Genomic DNA, 22790 nt, shown 5'->3' on the forward strand with positions numbered 1-22790 from the left:
GCTGAGAAGAGATTGAAGGTTTGGACTACCGTGATGGCAATGGCAATGGGCTTGGAGAGAAGTCAGTGGAGAGGCTGGTTACAGAGGTAAAGTGGTCTTCTTGGGGTAATCGGATGTGGATTTGGGATCCATCCTTGTATAGATAACAGCTGAAGTTGTAGAAGTAGAAAAATTTCGCTTAGTGGTTCTTAGTCTTTTTGGGAATCTGATAAACTTTCTGGACCCTGCTCCGGTGAAATTTATTTATACATATTTACAGTTTTATATACTTAGCTTGAAACCTGGGGTAAGGTAGAACAGACATTAAAATGGTAGCCAGTAAAAGTTTTTGTTTGACATTCACAGTTTGTGTGTCGCTTTTATCACTGACACTCTATAGATGAGGAAACAGATTTGTAAAATAACTTGCTCACATGCTCACTTGCTCACAAGGGTCACATACCTTGTGTTTTAACAGTTTAAATGAGCTACTGACGTGGAAGATTTTTGTCAGAAAATTTGGATTTGTATTTTTTTTTAAATTGGAAGATCTGGAAACCATAGGTCTGTGTGTGTGTGTGTGTGTATGTGTGTGTGTGTGTTTTCCAACAACTTGTTAAAACTGGTTTGAGTCTGCTGCCTTTAGATGAGCAAAGTTTGCCAGGGGTCTGTGTGTGTGTGTGTGTGTGTGTGTGTGTGTGTGTGTGTTTTCCAACAACTTGTTAAGACTGGTTTGAGTCTGCTGCCTTTAGATGAGCAAAGTTTGCCAGTCTGCCCTTGGCCCACCCCTGTGACACATGTAGGCATTTCATCTTGCATCCCTATAAAATAAGATTAAAAGCATCTTCGGGAACATTGACATTTAAGTGTGGGCGCCAAGAGAAAGGAAGCCACTGACTGAGAAGCCAAAAAGAGATTTTTCAAGAAAGAGATAGTGGTCAGCAGTGTCAAATGCCGCAGAGAGGTCAAGTGAGATAAGGATGGAAAAGAGTACCTGGAATCGAGCAACAGAGAGGCCATTAGTTTCAGATTCTTGGAACAAAAGAACTGTAGCTACAACTTAATTTCTCTTTTTGTCATGCAATATAGGGTTTCTGTAACAATTGAGAGTGACCCCATGGCAGGGATAGAAACTCAGAAAGCATTTGTTGTAAAGGATTCTTAATTGGAGCTAATAAATGCCATAACCCAATCAAACACTGCTCATTCTGCTAGTATTTTCGTCCCAAGAACACCAGTGTCTAGATGTTCTATAGAATGTTGAAAACATTTTTAAATATTAGATTTTTAATACGGATAATAGTAGGAAACAGTTTTCAGTGGATTCTGTTACCCTAGCCTCAAGAGGGTGGGAGGGCCTGATTTACTGGAGAATTACACTGTATCATTCAGAGAACCACCAGCAGCTGGAGACTGCCTTTCAGCCCTGCAGATCTTTGATTAAAATGATAATACCAATAAACCACTACTTAACTGCTTCTAATAGTAGTTAACATTAAGTGATTACTGTGTGCTGGGTACCATGCATATTGAAATACCTAATTTAATTCTCCTAAGTGACTCAATGAGGTACACACTATTATAATCCTCTTTACAACTGAGAAAACTGAAGCCTAAATAACTTGCCCAAGGTCAAACACCTAGTAATGAGCTGAGCCCGCTTTAAGCCCCATCTCTGATACCCACTGAAGCCAGCTCTCCACTGCTGCATGAGCTCTCCTTACCTTCCTAATAAATTAGGTAAGAAGCTCAACTAGCATAAAGGTCATTTTAATTGAAATTCATAATGTAGACTTACTTGCACAGTGCTATTTGAGCACAGTATTTGGCACATAGTAGACATTCAATATGGAGAAGGAAATGGCAACCCACTCCACTGTTCTTGCCTGGAGAATCCCAGGGACAGGGGAGCCTGGTGGACTGCCATCTATGGGGTCGCACAGAGTCGGACACGACTGAAGTGACTTAACAGCAGCAGCAGACATTCAATAAGCATTTAACTTAGCTTAAAATACTCTCCTTTGCACTTTGTGTTGAATATTGTTTATATTTTGGGATGATAGGCAGATTTTCTCACTGATCTGTGAATCACACCAGTTGATAGATTTTTATAATTTTTGAGTCTAACACTGGTGTGTGGGATATTGCTTTTTTTTTTTTTTTTTTAATCAATAGACTCATCTGTTCAGTTTCACATTTCTATGCTTCGTGAAGTTGAGTCAAAACATTTCAAAAAAAACTTAAAATGGGACACTTTTTAAGTTTTTAAGCTTTTTCAGACTTTATATGATCTGGGATAAGCAAAAATTCTTTTCATTTGTATTAAATATATTAGCTAGCATTCTGAGAATTTAGGTTCACGTTGGATTAGAAAAAAATTGTAAGGTATGTTGTAGGTCCAGGCCCTTCAAAGGGGGTAGACTATATAAAATTACAGATGGCAATTAGAAAATAGTTTGGCAGTGAAATGAACATGCTTCTGAAACAGGAGACTCAAAAGAGCAATAATGACACACACAGATTCCACATGGAGGTGATACAGTGGCGGTCCCAAAGAGACTAATGTTCATATTTTGCAAATTGGTTTCTGGTTGCTGTTAGAAGACCGAAAGGGCTGTCGGTTGCTTTTGTTAAAAGCTTATCTTTCTTACCTTTCTTCCTACTAATGTCTTATTCCTCTGTATTTGCAAGAAGAAAGAAACTACGGAAGGGAATTGTTTTATTTTTCATTAAACTCAGCATATAATATCAAGGGCTTCCCTTGTGGTTCAGCTGGTAAAGAATCTGCCTACAATGTTGGAGACCTGGGTTTGATCCCTGGGTTGAGAAGATCCCCTGGAGAAAGGGAAAGGTTACCCACTCCAGTATTCTGGCCTGGAGAATTCCATGGACTGTATAGTCTGTGGGGTTGCAAAGAGTTGGACATGACTTGAATGACTTTCACATAATATCAAGGAGGATTTTTTAGAAAGATTTTACAGCTACCCATATTTCCTTCTCTTCAATTCTCGTATATGGATATGTTTGCATTGAAAAATTTCTTTCTGTGAGTCTCTTCTCAGGTATTTTTTGCTTTTTTGGTAATAATAAGGGCATATTAAAGGGTATATTCTAGTGCTGTTGAGAGTGCTTAATTACCTTAATTCTCTTTAAGGAAGCATAGACTTGTTTGTATTCTTTTTCTAGGCAAGCTATTTCCACGGATGAAGATAGTATCTACATCTGTAGTGATAAATTTGGTCTGGTTAAGACTTTTTTAAGTGATATTCATCGTATATTAAAAGGTGTAGTTCTAAATGTATTAGACAGTGTGATAGTATTTCAGTGGGATCATATTTAAATATTAGGGTCTATAAGACATTTGATTAAGATCATGTGGCCTTCATACATTATGCTGTTGCTGCTATATGTTTACTCAAATTTTATCTTACCGCGAATGTCAATGAATGAAGGCCATGTGAATTGCACCTTTGGTGGAGTAGCAGTAAAGAACTTCAGTGTTGGGACGCTAGATGTACAAAATTTAAAAAATGTAGGTTTTTTTTTCCCCGTGAAATCTATTTTAGTGCTTTTGTCATGATTACTTTAATTAAAAAAGGGGAACCTTTTTTAAGATAGAGAAGACCATATTAGTGGTCGTTTCCAGTTTATAGACAAGTGATTTTGATATTAAATAATATCAAATATTATTTGATTAAACAACACTTCTTAAGAAGGAAGTTAGATTCAAAGCAGAAAGCCATTTTCCCTGAACATTCTTTCCTTTTATAGTGTATAAATTAAGTCTGAACACATCAGGGAATTGAAAATATAGCTATAAAGATTAAATTGGGCTTATTAAAAGAGGGATTTGAAAACGGAGAACAGGTAGGTGATTGTTTAAAAAGAAGATGGAAAGTTGGCTTTTAGAAGGATTTTAAAAATGTTACAATTCAAAGAGATAGAAAAAATAATCACAGCTTGATGGAAAAAACCTGTTTTGGTTGACATTTGGAGAGTTGTTTTTAAGATGTTGCAATTAAACACTTTGTAATGGCATAGAGATCGTTAGCAAGAGCTTTGGCATCTTGTGGCAAATGCTGAAAGATGGACTAATGGATAGATTAATGAATTCTTAGAAGGATGTTGAATAGGCAGATTTTAATGTGTTCTTACATTTATTAAAAAACATTATTTGCTAAATAGACCTTGGGTGGCAAATTATATGAATCTATTTGATGAAACTTTTTTTTTTAATATGTATTTATTTTTGGCCATGCCGGATTTTTGTTGTGCGCGGGCTTCTCATTGCACTGGCTTCTCTTGCTGCCGAGCTTGGGCTCCAGGTGCACCGGCCTCAAGGCTCACAGGTGTAGTTGCCCCGCAGCACGTGGGATCTTCTGGAACTGGGGATTTAAACTGTCCTCTGAATTGCAAAGTGGTTTCTTAACCACTGGACTTCATGGGAAGGCCATGAAACGTTTGATGTTCGTGAGATATACGGCGATGTTCAAACATTTTAAAAATTCTAAATTATACTTTCTCTTGGCAAATGGCTATGGCTATTAGAAATCACTGTGTAGACTTAAGTACCAATTTGGTGATTTTTAAAAATTAATTATTGGTGGGTGAATCTAGTAACCTGGTTTGGGTAGGCAACCTAGAATTGAGTTGCTATCACGGAAGCCATTTATGTAGGCAGTGTGTACTTACCAAGCAGCTGTTTACTTCTGGGCACTGTGCTAGGCTCTGGGTGTAATGAAGAACAGGAAACTATCCCTCCAGGAGCTCATTTCCTAAGAGGGAAGAGAGCAGAAGAGCAAGCAAAGTAGACTCTAATGAGGGTTAAAACAGGTAAATGCACAGAGTACCTCAAAAGAGCATGGAACTAACTCTGCCTTTGGGAATCTGCATGTGGTGACAGCTAAGCTGTGTTCTGAAGGCTGGGACTGGCCAGAGGACAAAGAGGAAGACATCCATTGTTCTGGACAGAGGGCCTGTCCTTGGTTATGGTGAGACTGGAGGAGCCTGGGTGCTCAGAGCTGTGGGTAAAATCCTCCAGTTACTCACCCTTTCTTTTAAGTGCATCTCACGGCATAGATTATGGAGCTTCCCAGGTGGCTTTGTGGTAAAGAATCCACCTGCCAATGCAGGAGACACAGGAGATGCAGGTTCGATCCCTGGTTCAGGAAGATCCCTTGGAGGAGGAAATGGCAAACACTCCAGGATTCTTGCCTGGAAAATTCCATGGACAGAGTCTGGCAGGCTGCAGTCCATGGGGTTGCAAAGAGTCGGACAAGACTAAGCAATTGAGCTTATCTCTATGCACTGCATAGATTGTAATCTTCTAAGGGAAAAAAAAAGTTGTCTTTTACTATTAATATACTCTGTAGCTTCTCAGAAAATGATGGACTTGTCATAAGTGTTTAATAAATAAATGAACACTTGCCATTAAAGCTAGAATCACGTGGATTTGACATAGTGATTCTAAATCAAATTTAGTACCTTCTTTAATAGCATGTTTATTCATTAAAATAAGAAATTCAAAATGATCACAAAAGAATATGTTTGCAAAAATTAGACAAGTTTGTTTTATGATTTTTTATGTTGGTATATTTTACTATATAGAATTTTAAAAGATACTTCTGGTTAATGATGGCAGAATACTGACATCTCTGTTCTCTCCTCTCTAAACCAACTAAAAAAAATGAGGAGAATGAGAAACAGAAGAGAAACTCAATCTTTTATAACAAAACCTTGTAATTTGAATGTACGAATTAATATTATTTAAGTGCATTGGGAATTGAACCAGGGCAAGAAAGGATGCAAGGAGAGATGCTGCTTCTGCTGCTAAGTCGCTTCAGTCGTGTCCGACTCTGCCATCCCATAGCCGGCAGCCCACCAGGCTCCTCCGTCCCTGGGATTCTCCAGGCAAGAATACTGGAGTGGATTGCCATTTCCTTCTCTGCAAGGAGAGATGATTTCCTCTATATAACTCAAGCAGAGTGGTGGGAAACACCATGAGGACAAAGCCAGTGATCCCCTTACCAGGAATGGCTCTGTTGGTATATACATGGTGCTGCCTGAGTGGCGAGAGAGGTGGGATTGAATCACAAACGGTGTGCGTGCTGAGTCGCTTCAGTTGTGTCCAGCTCTGTGCCGCCCTATGGACTGTAGCCCACCAGGCTCCTCTGTTCATGGGATTCTCCAGACAAGACTATTGGCGTGGGTTGCCATGCCCTTCTCCAAACAAGCTGTACAGTTGAACTATTTTTGCAAGAAGTTAAGTGTAGAGGAGAAACTGGCAGCACGCAGCTAATAGTTGTGCATCTGGTCAGCTGAAGAGAAATAAAGCCTAAATGATCATCCCCCAAAATCTATGCCATGTGGGCCCTTTTGAGTAGGGGAGACTAGTCCAGCATTGAGTCAAGCCTTAAGGGAGAAATGAAGATGATCATTTTCAGAAAGAACTGAGAAAGTAAAAATTATGAATAAATAGCTCCTTATGGTGGGAGGTGGTTTGGAGAGTTGAGGTAAGACATGGCTCCTCTGAAACAGAAGTTTATAGATAGATACAAAAGCTCAAGAAATAAATGATAAGATATAAGAGTGGAGCTAATGGAACCAAAGTATGAAATAAAAGAGCAATGTATAGTTATTATAGAAATGAAGGTCACTTTCAAAGCAGCACATATACCCGATAGCTAAGAATAATGGAGGTAAGCTTGAGAAATTTGAGCAATTCAAAATGGAAAAAGTAAAAGCCTAGAGACAGAGACAGATACAGAAGACAGTAAATTTAGCATGCGTATAATTAATACCCCTGAAAAATACAATAGAATAAATGAAATAGAAAAACAGTTTCAAGACATTAAGGAAGCGTTTCCCACAGTAAATAAAAAATGAGTTTAAATTCTAAAATGATTTCTAGACTTTATAAATTTAAAAATTAAAAAAAAATTTTTTTTTGCCACATCATGCAGCTTGCAGATCTTAGTTCCCCAACAAGGGGTTGGACCCAGGTCCTGGCTGTGAAAGCGGCCACTGGATCACCAGAGAATTCCTATGAAGACTTTTATTGTTAGGTTAAAATGCAGGGAAAATATGACCTAAGACTTTATGTCCAGGCAAGCTTTAGTTTAAGTGTAATGTCAATTGACATATTTTTAAGTAGAAAAACCATGGCTTATTTTCAATAAGTCAGCCCTTGATGGGAAAGGTGGAGAATGGAGGTAAGTAAATTATAAACTATTGAATGCAGAGATGGATTGAAAACTAAGTTAAAAGATTAGTGATTAGCATTGAATAATTTTGAATATAAGACAAACATTAGAATGTCATAAGCTATAACAATGTAGAAATAATATAAGGAAGAAATACTGAGTTGGGATAGGTAGGTAGTTAACAAAAATGGAATTTTTTCTCATTCATAGCAAGATCAATCACAGGAATGCTAAGCACACTAACTTTCTTAGTTTGGAGTAAAGAAATGTGATTTAAAGGACACAGACTATAAATCTTCCAAGAAAACAGGCTATAAAATGAAATATGTAATAAAAAGATAGAATTGAAAGCTTAACAATACAAAAAATAAGGTAGTAAAATTAAGATGAAACATTTGTCATGTAAGTAAATATTAAATTATAAATTGGATGAACTTATTAAAAGAAAATGACTCGATTGGAGGGGGAAAAAAAAAAAACCTGGTAAGAGATGCATTGAAAAAGGGACCAGCAAAAAAAAAAAAAAGGGACCAGCAAGTAATATTTTAGTAAATATTTAGGCTTTATGGCCATACAGTCTGTTAGAGCTACTCACTTCTCCTGTTACAACATGGAAGCAATCATATACAATATACAAATGAATGAACAGGACAATGTTCCAATAAAACTTTATTTACAAAAGCAGGCAATGGGTCAGATTTGTCTTATAAGCCAGAGTTTGTTGACCTGTGGTCTTAAATAGTGCTTCAGAAAACTTGAGAGTGAAAGAATAGGCAAAGACTTAATCAGTGAATTCAGGTCCAAAAAATGAAGTTCAGATGCTAATATCAGACAAGGTTGAGTTCAAGACAAATAACATCAATTGCCTTTTCTAATGATAAAGAGTGACAGTCTAATGGTCATGAAATCTCTGTATCAAATAACATAGGTTTAAAATTTATAAAAATAAATACAAGGGAAAATAAATAAGGTTATAGTTAGAGATTTTGTTTCATCCCTTGGTAGACAGAAAAAGCAAACTAAATAACAGTGAGTGTTAATAGCATGATACGTGGTGTAACTAGCAAGATACCCTAGAAACAACAAATGCTTTTTTCCAGGAGCACCTATTAGTCCCCAAATAAAAATGCAGTCAAATCCAAAATCAGAGATATATGCAGGTTATGCTCTTTTTTTTTCTTATTTCCTTGTGAAATTTGTTTTTATTAGAACACCAGGGATGATTTGAGAAATATCTCCATGGGTTATGCCCCACACGATCTTCTGATCTTCCTGGGATAGCTTTTGGAACTTCTTAGAGCTGCTTTTCTTGCTGCCAGCAGACTCTGAAGGCCCCCCCTGCTTGAATGGCTCCTCCATGGAAGAGAATTTCCTCTTTTTCTTGGGGACACTCTTGTTTCTGACAGCTCAGGGTCACTAACTGGTTCCTCTTTGGGGAAAGATTTCTTCCTCTTGGGAAGACTTCCACTGCTATCTGTGTCTTCAAGATCGCTACTAACCAGCTTCTCCTTGGAAGAAGATTTCTTCTTCTTGGGTTTGGAAAAAGAGATAGGTCTTTCATTCCATTCTCCTGAGGAGTCTCCTGGGGCTTTTCCTTCATTGGGGTCCTAGCCTCCTGGGAGGCAGCCGAGCCCAGGGAACCAGAGTGTGTTCAGGCCAGCTCTCTGGGCTCTCTGCAAGGTCCCAGCACCTCTCTTTCCTTACACTCCTTCTCCACACAGCTGCTGTTTTCTGATGATGGGAGGGCAGTTGCAGCCAGCTGTTTCCTTCAAGTGTTTCTTCTCCTGTTTCTCCAGCTTCCTAGTAATCTCAGCAGCTGCTCTCTCCGCCTGAACCGTTAACCTCCTTCACGACATCCAGATTCTTCTGTGGTATCTCTCCAGTCTCCGAGGACAGGCGTTCCTCAACTTGTTTGAGTTCTCCCCAGAAACACTTGTGCACCCCTCAGAGAAGCTATCCATTTGTGAGGAACTACCTCATTTTTTTGCTAGGGGTCTGGAGAAGCAGCCTTTGTTCTTGGCAGTTGCTTGGTCAGTGAAGGTGGGATGGAAAATAAGTCCGTGTTTTGGAGTGTTACCCTTTGTCTTCAGGGCTCTGGAAGCTTGGTCCTATGCTGGGCCCAGGGAATTAGTCAGACAGCAGTATGCGTGTGTGTGTGTGTGTGTGTGTAATCTTAGTTCCCTGAGTGTGTGTGTGTGTGTAATCTTAGTTCCCTGAGTGTGTGTGTGTGTGTGTGTGTGTAATCTTACCTATGCTGGGCCCAGGGAATTAGTCAGACAGCAGTATGCGTGTGTGTGTGTGTGTGTGTGTGTGTGTGTAATCTTAGTTCCCTGAGTGTGTGTGTGTGTGTATAATCTTAGTTCCCTGAGTGTGTGTGTGTGTGTGTGTGGAATCTTAGTTCCCTGACCGTGTGTGTGTGTGTGTGTGTGTGTGTGTAATCTTAGTTCCCTGACTGTGTGTGTGTGTGTGTGTGTGTGTGTGGAATCTTAGTTCCCTGACCGTGTGTGTGTGTGTGTGTGTGTGTGTGTGTGTGTGTGTGTGTGTGTGTGGAATCTTAGTTCCCTGACCAAGGATCCAACCTGGGTTCCTTGCAGTGGAAGCATGGAGTCCTAACCACTGGACTGCCAGGGAATTCTCAGTGGTCCTTACTGTTCACTAGAACTAAAACAAAGGGAAGCCTAAAACTCTGCCATCCGAAAATGTTAGATAACTCTTGGGTCAAAGGAGAAATTAAAAAGTAAAATCCAAATCAACTAGAAAGTATTGATAATTAGAATGTGTATTACTACCTATGGGATATGACTAAAATACTACTCAGGAAAATTCATAGATGTAAACAAATTATTAAGCAAGAAAAGAATGAAAATAAAAAAATTAAGCCCAAGAAGTTAAAAAATATAATGAGAAGAGTGGAAAGAAAGTAGAAAGAATTAACAAATACAAAAGCAGAAATTGATGAATTAGAAAATACATGGAGGTGCTGATAATTCCAAGAGGTTTTTTTTTCCTTCTTTTTGCGGGGGAGAGTATATTGGTAAAATATTAAACAGATAAACTCCTGTTGAACCCAATCATGAACAAAAGGGGGAAGCACAAATATCACAAATGTATATGGACATACATAGAATACAAGAATGAGTCACAGATATTTAGGATATTAAGTATAAGAGGTCACATTGCTAAATTGTATACAGGTAAATTTGAAAACCTGATCTGCACAAAACACTGCCCAGGCAACCTTCTAAGGAACGTTACAACTGCAGTGCTTTTTAACTTGTTCAGGAACATAGATTTTATAAATTGTTTTTTAAAATATTAATATGTGATTCTTCCAAGGCACACACATAGAAAAAACTCTAGACAGTCTCAAAATACAAAAATCCTCAATATTAGCAAATATAGCCCAGTCATACATTGGAAGAATAATGCGTGATGTCCAGGTTGCTTTCATCCCAGGAGTGTAAGAAGAGTACAGTATCAGGATACCAAATATTAAATATTTTTAGCACATATTTTTAAAAGTGCAAGAGAAAAATGATCATTTCCCTAGAAACTGAAGAAGAATTTGGTAAAAATTAGCTGTCAATTCTGAGTTTGTTTTTTTCTTAATAAAGTAGGAATTACTTCATACTTCCTTAACATAACACAGAAGTCAGCATTTTACTGCCATTGACTGGAAGCAATTCTTATTTAAAATTAGGAGTAACAGTGACTGCTGTTATTAACATTGTTTCAATAGTTCTAGCCAATTCAAATAGGGAAAAAGGATGCAGGAACATTGGCAAGCAAGGGGGAATCATCAATCTTAATAGACATGATGCCACCCAGGATATGTCAGAGTATAAAGTGAATGTTACCCTTCATGTGATCTATAAAATATTCTCATACCTTTAGATATATAGGCTGCTTTTTTTCATACTGGCAATCAAATTGATTATGTAAATTCCTTTTTTCAGTTAGTTATATCCAGCCTATTTATTTCCTGAAGTTCATAGAGATTTACTTAACTAATTCATGAAAGATATGTGTTTGCCAGGTGGATGAGCAGGCCAAAGAGAGTGTAAAAATGAAACTGCATGGGTTTGCTTTGAAATAATTTCCTGTCCTGAACATCCAGACCTTCAGGGCAGCTGAATTTAAATTTTTAGTCCAACTTTTCTTCCTTGCCTCCTAATAAAGTGAAAAGGCAAAGTTCTTATTTTTGTTTTACATTGATGCATGATTAAGTTTACTCAGTAATGTGTGATTTTTTTTTTATTACCTAAGTTAATATTTCAGATTTTTTTCTACTGATAAAAGTGAAATGCTTCTTAAAGGTAATATAAATTCTCTACCTTTATCATCAGCAGGTAAAATGTAGTAATAATAATTTTGTAAGTAATAACTCTCATGTGTTCAAGGCATGGTACTTAGTGTGTTGCATGCTTTGTGTGATTTGATCCCTGAAGCAACCTCATAACATAGCTACTAATATTATCTCTATTTTACAGATGGGAAAACCAAGGTTAAATGATTTGTCCAAGGTAAATACTGTAGTTATCTTGGCAGATCTCTGACTTAAGCAAACATATCTTCTGACTCTTCAGGGATTTGTGTATCTCGACATTCACTGATGTAAGGAGATTTTTATTCAGTTTCGTAAACGGGGGAGTACTTCTCGAGGTTTTCTGTAGCTGATGTCTGAGCTGTTCATCTGTCTCGGTGATTTTGGAGTGTAGAGCAAGCAGGCTGGACCGCAGCAGCCCCCTGTGGCCTGATGTGGCCGACTAGTTGTTTTAGTTTCACTGTGGATGGTATGGTGTTATCATACATGTTAACTCCTAGACCTTTTGTGTGTTGAGAGGTAGTGACTGCTGTGTGATTTCTTCCATCTTCTTATTAAACTTCCAGAGACTCATCAGCCATGGTAATTATACTATCTGGTGTAATTGGGAGCATTCTGTGGTGCAGAGCACCCAACTGAATGGTGGAAATGTGGTGACTAGTCTTTGGGCTCAAGGCTATAGTCTGAATGGGACAGGTGTGGGGGAGTATTGGAAAAATAACTTAAAAACAGGGATTTTTTTCTTTTTTAATATTTCATAGAAATATTTGTTACAAACTGCTAAATATTTTGCCAACACATCAGAAAATGTAGAATTTCTGGGGGAAGTTTTGGGTTTGTAGAGCTCATTCCATTGCCATTTTAAAGAGATTTGAGTTCTGAAAATCGGCATAAGGTGAAACCATCAGTAAAGGAAAAAAAAAAAGGACCCGCCACCTTATAACATGAATTTGGTGGAAGAACCCTGCTGTTATGAGGTATTTACAAAGCTTAAAGCAAAAATTATTTAGTTCAATTTGGAGTGGTAGGTTAACTTAATGTTTTATGTCTTATTATTTGAATTCAATACTGGGATGTTGGGTTACAGTGAAGAATCCATCCCGTTAGGAAGGGTGATACCCTAGAATTTTACTTCCCAGGTGAGCAAGCTTTGCTTATTTCTATTTGTTAACTAGGCCTTTTGATATTTTTGTAGACAATCTGCTTCATCTTGATTCTGCAGCATTCCAAACTGTGGTATCCTTGGGGTTCTCTTAACATTGCTATGGTGCAGAAGATTTAAAATCAGGTATGGCTGTGGGGCCCAAAGTCCCTCAGTGAAATTCTCAACTTAAACCTGCCTTATACTCTCTGATTTATCATTTGGGTTTCTTTTTTTGTGGTGGTCTTTTAGCTGATGTTCACAAGGAATAGAGTCACGTGATGTATGAAGGGAAACATATACACTTCTCTGAGGTTGACAATAAGCCCTTGTGCTCATATAGCCCCAAACTGTGCAAGCAGCGGCGACTCAACGGCTACGCTTTCTGTATCAGACACGTTCTGGAGGACAAGACTGCCCCCTTCAAGCAATGTGAATATGTGGCCAAGTATAACAGCCAGCGCTGCACCAACCCCATTCCTAAATCGGAGGACCGCAGGTAAGCGCTGACAGTGGGGAGCAGCCTCTGATTGAATCAGCAAGCTTGGAAGTTGCCTCTGTTCTGTTTCATGTATGATATGATGGCTTTAATTGTTGAGTTCAGGGGTTAATCTAAGTAAACTTTAGAATGGTTCTAAAGATGAGAGATGGCAATTTTTAGGAAATGGAGTAGGAACTTTGGCGATTTCTTTGTGAAGTATGTTTAAGTGTGTAAAATTTTTTTTTTTGCTTGAAGTCTTGGTACTGATGTGCTTGGTTTACAGCCTTAGAAAGTGTTTTCTGATTTTTCTACTTAGTATTTCATCAGCCTAAATGAGCCAAATGATAGGAACTACTTTGGTGTTATAGTTAATAATAATAATTTTGGAATTTTTAAATCTGCACTTGAAAGGTAGCAAATGATATATACTTACTGAAAAAGCATTATTCAAAAGAATGATTACTTGAATCATTCAGAAGATTTATTTCCTCTCAGGCTTCTTTTGGTTAAAAAGAGTTCCATACAAACTATGTTTACTATAATTTAGAACCTTTATTTTCGTAGTAAAGTAGGCTTTATGACTGGGATTATGAATTTATACTTTTCTGAGTTAAAGAAAACAATGAGATGTTTTTAAAGGAGTTTTATGCTGATTATTCATCTTTCATATCCTTAGAAAAATTTATACTGTATTTCACATATAATCTCTTTTTTTATGTCTCTTTTTGTCACTTCTCCAGAAACCCTGTTGATCATTGTAGAATATTACAGAGAGATGCATGCTTCTTTTCCTGAAAGTTTCAAATACTTGTCTTTAGGTAGAAATTTTGAACTTTTTATTTCTACATTTAAAAAACACATAAACAACCTTTATTTTTTGTTCCTATATGTAAACAAATGTCACCTGTGTAAATCGGTTGAAATGGAATCATGTATTTTGTATGTCATGGTGAGCAACTTATAGGGTGAAATAAATAATTTGTGTTGATAAATATCCCACCAAAATGAGTACAGTATAATGTGGTGATTTGGAAATACTCTCTTAGAGTATCTAATGAGCACTTCAGGTTTCAAATTACAATACCTGAAAGTTAGAAACAGCTGTTTAGTGAGGAAAGGGATAAAATTTTAATCTCAGGTGAGAAAGGTACCAGTGTATTAGGCTAAGCATGTCTGTCCAGTTGGTTTTAGCTGACTAAAAATAATTTCTTACTCTTAACCCTTTTTAACTTGAAGAATGAGTGGACTTGGATTTCTTTTTCCATGTCAAGATCCATTATAATCACATTTCTATAATTTTGTCTTAAATTCAGTTTATCAGAGGTGTGATTTTTGTCAACCTTGGATTTTTTTTCAATTCAACTGAAGCAAGTATTATCTTAGTAGCAAATAGCAAGAAGTAAATTGAGAGTCACTCTGAATTTCTCCGAAATATTAATTATCTGAATTAATTTAATATGTCTTCACCTTTATATTCTAAGTAATTTTCTTTTTTTTTTTAAGAGCAAGAAAGGAAAGGACTTTTGTGTTGCTGTGTCAAGAGAATCTGGGCTTAAAAAGTACTGAGTTATATATTTTTTCAAAATTGGTCCAAGACCATATGAACACAAATGCTATTAATATTTTTGCATTTTTGTTGTTGTAGGGCTGTTTGAAAACAGATTAAAGTAGATGTTAGTAGGAAGTAATATTCTTACTTAACCTCAAGAAACCCAGGTTGAATTCATGTCATAATATGTTTAAACCTGTATATAAATGTAATAGTTGTAACTATACTATATGACACAATGTAGAAAAGATTAATATTCTTTTGAGAATAAGCTTTTATCATTGTTAAGGCAGTTACTCCTTGGACACTTAGGGATTTGAAATGGTTTTATGTATAGTTTTAGAAAACAAATTCCCAAGGACTTTTAGTTGATCAAAATATCTGGTCAATAGTCAGGTAGAATAAGTGCATAACTTACCTGGTGTGTATTATGAATGCTAACTTATGAAATTCCATCTTTTGGAAAGAATAGTGTTAAGTTCAGTTAGAAGTACTGGTATAATTAAAAGTAATGTCCATTTTCTAATATACTTTTACAGTGGGAAGATAAGGCCTCATACTATAGCCTTGATATTTCAGAGATAAATGGTTATATTAAGTTGGTTATTTTATATAGTATTGTAAATTTAAGTTTGGTATAGTTTATTATATATATATATATATTTATTTAGAAGTATGTATTTACCAAGAAATTTTCTTGTTGCCTATATTTGTTCTTTTCTAAAACAGCTTAAGATATAATTCATATATGAATCAAGTTACCCATTTGAAGTATATAGTTCAGTATTCTCTCATGTCTTTACAGGAGTGTGTAACTATCAACGTAGTCTAATTTTACATTTTCAGCCTCCCCAAGGAACACATTTGCAGGCATTTCCCTGTATTCTTTTTGACTGGGGATTCATATTTACATACTTACTTTAAATACATACTTATTTTAAATGCTGTTCATAACTAAGTAAGCTGTTGTAATTCTAGTCACGTGGTCACAGTGTGACAGGGGCTGGAGTGGGTCGAGGGTGGGGTTGAAGGAAGACTGTCCCTGTGGATTCGCCTCTGCTGGGCCAGGTGATGCACGAATAGCCTCATTTACAGTCTAGACGGCCCATGTCAATGAGCAGAGCAGCTTGATTTCTAAATTTAAAAAAGCCCACTTCATTACTCCTCTCTAAAAATACTAATCCTTTTGTCAATTTGAAAATGAATAGAAAACAAACAAAAGCCAGCAGCACTTTGTTGGGAAGCTTAATACAGTTATACCTGAAACCCTTTTCCTTATTAGCTGTAGTTTTATGAATCTTTTCTATTTACAGTAGGTAGGACCTAGCTCAAACCTGCTAGTTACACACACATACATGTGCAGCGCAGAGTCTCTTTACAGTCCAGAAGGCTTTTTCTTAATAGTTGTGTTTGCAATGAAAGAGTGAGACAAAGCAGCAAAACCGTGTGTCCTCATGTTTGGTGAATCTGTGTTTTTAACAGTTATTAAAACACTTTTCTGTTGGAGCCCACTGAGTTTGGGAGTTGACATTATTTACTTTATTGCTTTTTTCCCAAGCTGTGTTCTATGGAGATATACTGCAATAAAAATAGGTGCCATTTTAAATAAGTTTGGGAAACAGTGCCACATGGGTACATTTCTACCCTTGGAGTATAATGCACACATCATACTAGATGCTTTGAGAGATTGTTCAGCAGCAACAAATGATAAAATTATTATCTCTTTCTGTTCAAGCCAGCATTTTTCCAAATTTATTTAGGCATGGCATACTGTCTTTATGGCATACTAGTCAGCATACCTTAGAACTGCGTGAGTTATACCAGTTTGGGAAATACTACTTTTCTATTTCCTAGAGAAGGAAATGGCAACCCACTCCAATATTCTTGCCTGGAAAATCTCATGGATGCAGGAGCCTGGTGGGCTACAGTCTATGGAGTTGCAAAGAGTCAGGCATGACTTAGCAACTAAACGACAAATGACTTTTCTATTGGTTAGAAACCTCTATAGGTTTTCAGTGTAATTTTATTCAAATTTCATGCATTATTAATAAGAGTCTTCAAGAGCTTTGATATTTTTCTTCTATTTTTTTAATTGAAGTATAGTTGACTTACATGTTAATTTCTGTGGTACAACACAGTGATTCAGTTATACATATATGCATTCTGTTTTATGTTCTTTTCCACTATAGTTTATCACAGGATATTAAATATTGTTCCCTGTGCTAAATGAGCTTTGATTTTTTAGTTTAAGTCTTAGCTCTTGTCACTTTCTATATAGGTGGTTTGGGGTAAGTTAATTTATATAAAATTTAGCTTCCTCATCTGTATAAAGGGCATTATTTTGTTACCTATTGCAGGTAGAAATTAGAAGAGATAATTCATGTACGCAACTCATGGCTATTGAGAAACTCGTTTAATCTATAATCGCACTAACTAGTTTTATTATTTTCTCCTCTTCTGTGTGTGTGTATGTATGGAACACACAGTAGACATTTGACATTCGTAAGTGTTACGTCGTAAGATCTTTGTGAATCTCCAATACTTGAATGGCATTGAGACATGTGATTTTTTTCTCTAAAAGAGAATTTTAAGTGATCCTTTAGATCCTTTAGATGAGCTACTTTGTATGCTGTAAATGGAGAATAACAGCCATGTGAGAACCAATAGCTAGGTGTTTATCCAGGACCACTCACTATTTGAATGACTTGCTTCTTTCTGGCAGCCTCTTCTCGTGTGCAATTCATTTATTTGCTGTAGCAAAACTGCACAGACTTTGCGGATTGCTTGAGGGTAATGGAAGTTGTATAAATTACATTGACGAATGCAGAGTTATCACAGTCATGCATTTTGAGCATACAAGGATTCACATTTTATGATATGTAGCTTTGTATTCTACTTTCATAAAGATGTATTAGGAACGGTCTCCTATGTATGTGTGTGTTTTTATAGGTACTGCAACAGCCACTTGCAGGTACTTGGCTTTATCCCGAAAAAAGAGAGGAAGAAAAAGAGTGACCCTATAGATGAGGTCAAGGTCAGGCACCAGATGGATACCATGGCCTTTAGCCTGACAGTGCCCACGCTGGCCTTGAAGATGCCCAATGGACTGGATGGAATGTCCCTCTCTCCACCAGGGGCAAGGGTCCCTGTCCACTACCTGGAAACCGAGTTGGAAGACCCCTTTGCTTTCAACGAGGAAGATGATGACCTAAAGAAAGGGGCAACTGTGAGAAAGAAGTTGCAGAGCAAGTTGGCCCAGAATCGGCAGCGCCAGAGAGAGACAGAGATTTTAAAAGTTCGACAAGAGCACTTTAGTCCCCCTCCTGCCCCTTCTCAGCAGCAGCCTCCGCAGCAGCACTCCCACCTGTCACCTTTACCCACTTTAAAACCTCCAGCGCCCCCGCAGGGTGTAGTCTGCAAGTCACCTCAACCTCAGAACACCAGCCTACCAATGCAGGGAGTGGCCCCCACCACCCACACTATAGCACAAGCCAGGCAGTGGTCTCACAAGAGGCCTCTGCCCCTCCTGCCATCCAGTAGGGCTCCCTCCGTGGACCCGCCCAGGACTGACCGGGTCCTCATGAAAGCCACAGCCTTCTCTCCACACTTCTCTTGTATAAGTCGACTGCAGAGACTGGTGAAACTGTGCACCCAGAAACATCAGTTGGACACTGATCTGTTTCCCCATTTAGGTGAGTTACCGTCTCTTTTACCGTGTCATATACGTGAGTAATACAACAAAATGTGCCCTTTTGCACAAGGTTTTATTTTCATAGCCTTCTCATACGTAGTAGGGGTAGAAGAATACTTGGACAGAGTGTCCAATCAAGACTCTGTATTTAGATAAATCACCTTAACATAAACATGCTACCGGAGAGAACAGTAATTGGTGAACAGGATACAGAAAAATAGGAGCTGGGAGTTTAGAATCCCAGTTAAAGCTTCTAGTAGGGTAGTAGCAATGTTGAAAGCAGCTGTGTTTGGTTTTGTACTTCTGTGAGCTCAGTCCCTGTGTCTAATGAAGTTCTTGACATATCTTATCATAGAACTTTGGAATAAAGATAGTGTTGTTGGCATCTGCTGACAGTTTTCTAAAAAAAAAATTCTTAAAAGTAATGCCTGTTCATGATTTAAAAGCAAAAAGTTACAGAAAACTGTAATGGAGACAAATATCTATCTTTCCTTAGTTGCTTCTGAGTTTTCTATCTTAATCAAGAAAATCCTCTGATAGCAAGTTTATACAGATATTCTACATATTCTGTTAATAGTTTGATTGTTTTATTTTTGTTCATTTAAACCTTCGATACATTTGGAATTTATTCTTGTGAGCTGTGATTCTAACTTTAGGAAAGATTATTTGCATGAAATATGACAGCAATAGAAAAATGGGAAAAGGATGGGTATAGTAGAAGAAGAAATATAAATGGTCAATAAATGAAAACCTCAATCCTCCTAACAGATGGGGAAATGCAAATTAAAATAACAGTCAGCTACTATCAGATTAGCAAAAATTATATCCGTTGTTAATGAGAATATGGGATCTCATACGTGACTGGTGAGTAATGCAACAATATCTACTAATTAAAAGTATATGTATAGTCAGCAAGCTCACTTTTGGAACTCTGTGTATTAAAAAAAATACCAGAATGTAAGGATATGTGTTCTAGGATGTTTATTGCAGCATTGCTTGCAATACTAAAAATCTGCAAACCACCTTTATAACCTGTGGGAAATTTTGAGTAAATTCTGATAATGTATACATTTTATGAAGTATTACACAGCTATTTAAAAAAATAAGTAAAAATAAAAAGAATGAGTGAAATCTCTGTCTTTTACCTGGATGTATCCATGATATCTTAACAAACAGAAAAATACCGTGGTATTGTACTGTCCCATTTTTGTAATAATAAGCAAAGTGCATAAACAAGGGACACCAGTGTATCTGTTGATCAAGCATGTGAATAAATGTTTGTCTCTTTGTTACAAGATAAAGTGTGAATGAATGTACACTATTAGGCTGTTAACATTGGCTGCCATGGGGGATGGAATTGGACAGGATGTGTTTTTAGGGAGATGGGAGTGATAACTCTTACATAGCTTTATATTATTTTACTTGTTATTAAGCAATGTATGACATTTGGTGGGCTTCCCAGGTGACTCAGTGGTAAAGAATCCACCTGCCAGTGCAGGAGACGTAGGTTCCATCCATGGGTCGGGAAGGTCCCCTGGAGAAGAAAATGGCAACCACTCCAGTATTCTTACCTGGAGAATCCCATGGACAGAGGAGCCTGGTGAGCTACAGTCTGTGGGGTCACAAAGAGTCGGACAGGACTTAACGACTAAACGACAACAAAACTTGACTTTTGTTAATTAAAAAAACTAATGAAGCTTAAAGAAAAAAAATACAGATAAGCAAATATAACAAAGCAAGCCTTATTAGTACCTATTTGTTAATACCTTGGCATATTCTTTCAGATATATAAAATTAAATTTCTGCTATATGTACAGTATTATAACCTATTTTAAAAAATTTTATAATGTATTGTTTGTAATTTTTCATACACAACATAATTTGTCACAGCTGAATTCTTTCTCTAATTTAAATCATTTCCAATTTATTTAATCATAAAGTATTGCAGCTGTATAGCCCTCGCAGTAAAACAATTACCATCACATCTTTAATTTTTCCTTCAAATAGATTCCTGGAAGCAGAATTGCTGATTCCAAGCTTTTTCACTTTTTAAAAAGGTTTTTGATAGGTATTGCCAAATTGGCCTTCAGAATTATCTTTTCAGTTTACTTTTCTTTCAGCAGTGTATGAGAATGAGTTTCTCTACATCTTTATAGACCTGGATATTAGATATTATTATTATTATTTTGCCTTTACAAATTTGATAGAAAATTTGGCAGTACATATAAAAAACTTCTGAGGTGTGCTTTAATACCTTAGACCAGTATTTCTCAAATTTTTGGCCTTAGAATCACTTTATTTGCACTCTCAAAAGTTATTGAGGTCACTGTTGAGATTTTATATATGTGAGTTATATCTGTTACTAGTTACTGGATTTGAAGTTAAAACTGAGAAATTTAGAAAGTACTAATTCATTTTAAAATAACAATAAACTTACTGCATGTTAACATGTTCTTTTTATGAAAAATAACTTTCCAAAACAAAAGCAAATATAATGGGAAGAGCAGCATTTTTCGACCTTGTTCTGCACATCTTTTTGGCCACACTGCGGCCTGTGGGATCTTAGCTCCCCGACCAAGGGACTGAACCTGTGCTTCTGCAATAGAAGCGTGGAGTCTCAACCACTGGACCACGAGGGAAGTCCCTGTTTAGCAAAACTCAGTGTCTGGTGTAGTAGAGGACAGCTAGGTATCTGCATTCGTTGTGTCCTGATTCAATGTGGTTTTGGTTAGTAGATAAAACGATGGCTTTACACATTTGTTGTAGGGAAAGGAGGGCAGGTATTTTAATAGTTTTTTTTCCAAAAAATTATAGATATTTCTAATTGGTTCTTCACCATAACTTGACAAGTGGTAGTTTTTAAAGATTAGTTTTGTGTGAAATCTGAAACCATATCAAGGAATTTTGCATACAGTGACATTAAAATCCATTGATTTGCCTTGTACTTTGAATGAATATCTTACCCATGGATGATATTGTAACATCGTTATGTTGTTCATTTGGTAAATACTGGCTTACTGAATTACACACATGTCCCAAATGTTGACATATTTTGTTATATTAAAATTTTAGGTTGCTTTCATTAATATTAACACTAATCATATCATAAAAATCTGACTCTTAAGAATTTGTCATACCATCAGTGATAAATTCAAGTTTTACTCCAGAATTGAGCTTTCGTTTGTTTTTTTTCATTTCATTGTAAGTCATTGTGTGGAACATATATTGACAACTAGTTCAGTTTTTTGCCCCTCTTGATTCATGCTAAGGCATCAGCCGTTTGACCCACCATGGTTTGTTGTTGTTTTTACCAACAGTGCAAATGTCACCACAGTAAAAAAGGCAAATAATATCTTAATATTGTTTTGAAGGTAGTATTGACCTAGAGGTCTCCCCAGAAGGGTTTAAGGGACCCCTGGGGATCTGTAGTCCAAGCTTTGAGTAAAAACTGCTATTCTAGATTAATAATGTAGTTTTGACTATTGGTTCATACTGCCTTTTTTGGACATATGTGTTTCCTATTTTATCTTGTCAATTTTTTCATCCATTTTTATTTAAGCATTTCTCTTTTTTCTCGATAGGTAAGGGCCTATTATACATATTTCATGTTTGTTGCAAAGCCTCTCCTCCCTCCCATTTGTTGTTTGCGTTTAGTACCTATTATAAAGGTTTTGGAATTTAGAGGTTAAATTTTTTTTTTTTTTTTTTTTTAGAGGTTAAAATTTTTTATGTAAACTCTGTTTCTCTCTCTGTCTCTTTTTTTTAAGATTTCTTTTTTTTTGTTTGTTTTTTTTATTTTTTTTTACATTTTTTTATTATTATTATTATTTTTTTTTTTCCAGTGGGTTTTGTCATACATTGATATGAATCAGCCATGGATTTACATCCCGATCCCCCCCTTTTTAAGATTTCTATTTGAATCAGATTTTATTTTCCTCTCCCTTTGTTTAGGTTGTCTTCATTCCAAGAAAACATATATATATGTATATGTATATATGTGTATATATTGACCAACATTTTCTTTAGTCCTTTTGATTGTTCAGTCATCTATTTGTAATTCATTAGGCATTAGTTTTGAGGCAGAGATCTAAGTTTTCTTTGCACACCTGCCTCTCGTTCCAGCTTTTACCCACATCATCTGCTAAATTTTTATTTGTATTTCTATTTACGTCTAGATACTGATAATATTTTAGCTTTTGAAATTTAATGTTATGTTGAGGGCTGACTTTCAATCATTTTGAACAGAATTAAAACTCATAGAAAAGTATTGTCTTTATTTTTAGAAAATGTAAATGAGGAACTCAAATTTTTGTTTTTTTAATTTAAGAAAATTTTTTAATTGGAGGATAATTGCTTTTACATTGTTGTGTGGTCTCTGCCACAAAGTTTTAAAAACAGATTATTTTGGAGAAACCTGAAATTG

At 36.5% G+C, this 22790-nt stretch overlaps 1 protein-coding gene across 10 annotated transcripts in view; it reads left to right on the forward strand.

Annotated features, from left to right (window-relative positions):
• INO80D (INO80 complex subunit D) overlaps positions 1-22790 on the forward strand; it is a 62395-nt gene that overhangs the window by 6008 nt on the left and 33597 nt on the right. For 5 of the 10 annotated variants that reach the window (XM_061148932.1, XM_061148931.1, XM_061148933.1 and 2 more), the window contains exons 2-4: positions 12701-12793; positions 12899-13145; positions 17626-18368. In XM_061148932.1, coding sequence (XP_061004915.1) covers positions 12928-13145; positions 17626-18368 — 961 coding nt within the window. In that variant the 5' untranslated portion in view covers positions 12701-12793; positions 12899-12927. The remainder of the gene's footprint in view (positions 1-12700; positions 12794-12898; positions 13146-17625; positions 18369-22790) is intronic. The other 5 variants (XM_061148937.1, XM_061148936.1, XM_061148938.1 and 2 more) reach the window with 2 other exon arrangements.

This window comes from Dama dama, chromosome 8 (assembly GCF_033118175.1).
Source record: "Dama dama isolate Ldn47 chromosome 8, ASM3311817v1, whole genome shotgun sequence".
In the NCBI taxonomy this organism is placed as follows: domain Eukaryota; kingdom Metazoa; phylum Chordata; class Mammalia; order Artiodactyla; family Cervidae; genus Dama; species Dama dama.